A 1,599-nucleotide genomic window follows, 5' to 3' on the forward strand; every position below is an offset into this window, starting at 1 on the left:
GGTGGATTCCTCCTGGAACTGAGGAAGATGTCCCCAGGCGATGTTAAAATTTTTTTTTTACTTTGCTTATAGTCAAATGCAACCTCCTTCTGCCCTGTTGTTTCGTAAAGGACCCGAATCATCCAATCTACCGAAATTTTGTCCACAACAAATTGAGTGATTCTTCACTGCCGTGCCGAACGGGGGTATAATGACCATTTTCATATTGGGATTAACTCATTCCATGAAACCAATAATGTTGTTCATATAATAATGACAAAGGATACATTGAACCAAATGCATCACTCTAATCTGATCCAATTTCATTGACGAATAAGTTAGGTATTATGGATATGTGACAATTATTATGTTAGTTTTCATACAAAAAAAATTCTTACTTGTGAAAAAGGAATCCTAAATTAATTAAGCTTTGTATTAATGGAAATTTTGTTTACCTGAGATCGAATCATAAGCGTCACCAGAATCAACTTCAGTTGGGGATAGATGGGGCGAAGATTTTGCTCATGTAATCCAACTTGACAAGTGATTCCACTAAAGTGAACGATTTGGAGAAGCAACGCGGCGAAAAGCAAGTATGAAAGTCGATGCGTTTTGTGTGACTTTTTGCCGTCGGAACGTTGGCCGTTGGCTTTTGTTTCGCAATTACGGGCGAATCAACGTTTCCCAGGGCCCAACGGCCCAAGGGCGTGGTGGTCCAAGTGAAATGAAGCAGCAGTGGAATTTTCGACAAGCTGCAGCCGTCAACTAGACCGCGGTACTTTTTCTTCACAACAAAACTCGCTTGTTCACTTTCAACCCCAGCAGAGAGCCTTTGACTCTTTGCAGAGACAAAGCAATCTTCCACTACGAGCGCCTGGATTTCAACTTTTTCGCCAAATTCTGCCCATTTTGCCAAAAAATTTTCCGTCGTCCACTAACTACTTTTTCGGGAAAAGCACAAATAGCCGGGCCCGGCACGAAAACCCAAATCCAAAACGGGCAATCCAATTGATCGAAATTGATCCTTCTTTGGAACCCCGGAACCCACCAAATCCTTCCTTCAGCTTCCAAAATTGGGAATTCTCAAACGGCACACCGAACGCCAACAACAATTCTTCTCTTCAGGTGAATTTCCAAATTTCCATTGTTCCCCACACGAACTGTTCGTCCTCGTCTGGTGGAGTATTTGTCAACCGACGTTCCCATTGTACAGCGAACAAAATTGGTAAAATTTCTACTTTTACCTGACTTACAAGCAGAAAACCCTACCGACGTTGGCTCTGTGTCGTCGCAGATAAAATCGATAAATCACAGCGTCTCAATTCCACCGAACGAAAAAAGAAAGCCCCACCCAAACCACCACCAACACCAAAGTAGAAAAACAATATACCATTGACACTGTTCACAACGCGACAAATTATACAAAATTAAACCTCTGCAAGGATACTGTATAATACATTGGCAAATTCTGATCAGCCAGGTACATGAGTGGAATTTTTTTTTTGCCTAAAAAAAACCAACCAGAAAAAAAATAAACAAGAAACAGCCAGAATTTTTCATTTCTTTGTTTGTTTTTTCAACGAATGGTGAAACTAAACGGCCAGCGGCTTTGGGTACGTT

The 1,599-nt window shown here is 41.2% G+C and overlaps 1 protein-coding gene across 1 annotated transcript; it reads right to left on the reverse strand.

Moving 5' to 3' along the window:
* Positions 1–469: 469 nt before the first annotated feature.
* Positions 470–1,185, reverse strand: Tsp_15245 (hypothetical protein). Its single transcript, XM_003366068.1, has 2 exons — positions 1,081–1,185; positions 470–853 (listed from the first exon to the last, which is right to left on the reverse strand). The coding sequence occupies exons 1-2, from the start codon at positions 1,183–1,185 to the stop codon at positions 470–472; spliced, it is 489 nt and encodes a 162-aa protein (XP_003366116.1).
* Positions 1,186–1,599: the final 414 nt, after the last annotated feature.

Source organism: Trichinella spiralis, assembly GCF_000181795.1.
Source record: "Trichinella spiralis strain ISS 195 chromosome Unknown Scfld6626, whole genome shotgun sequence".
NCBI lineage: Eukaryota > Metazoa > Nematoda > Enoplea > Trichinellida > Trichinellidae > Trichinella > Trichinella spiralis.

Bases quoted from the DNA above. Each gene is read 5' to 3' on its own strand.
- Tsp_15245 (XM_003366068.1), bottom strand. From the start codon at position 1,185: ATGGGAACGTCGGTTGACAAATACTCCACCAGACGAGGACGAACAGTT. The intron at 854-1,080 runs GTTCGGTGTGCC...GTTGAAATCCAG, and splicing joins AGAGAAGAATTGTTGTTGGC to GCGCTCGTAGTGGAAGATTG.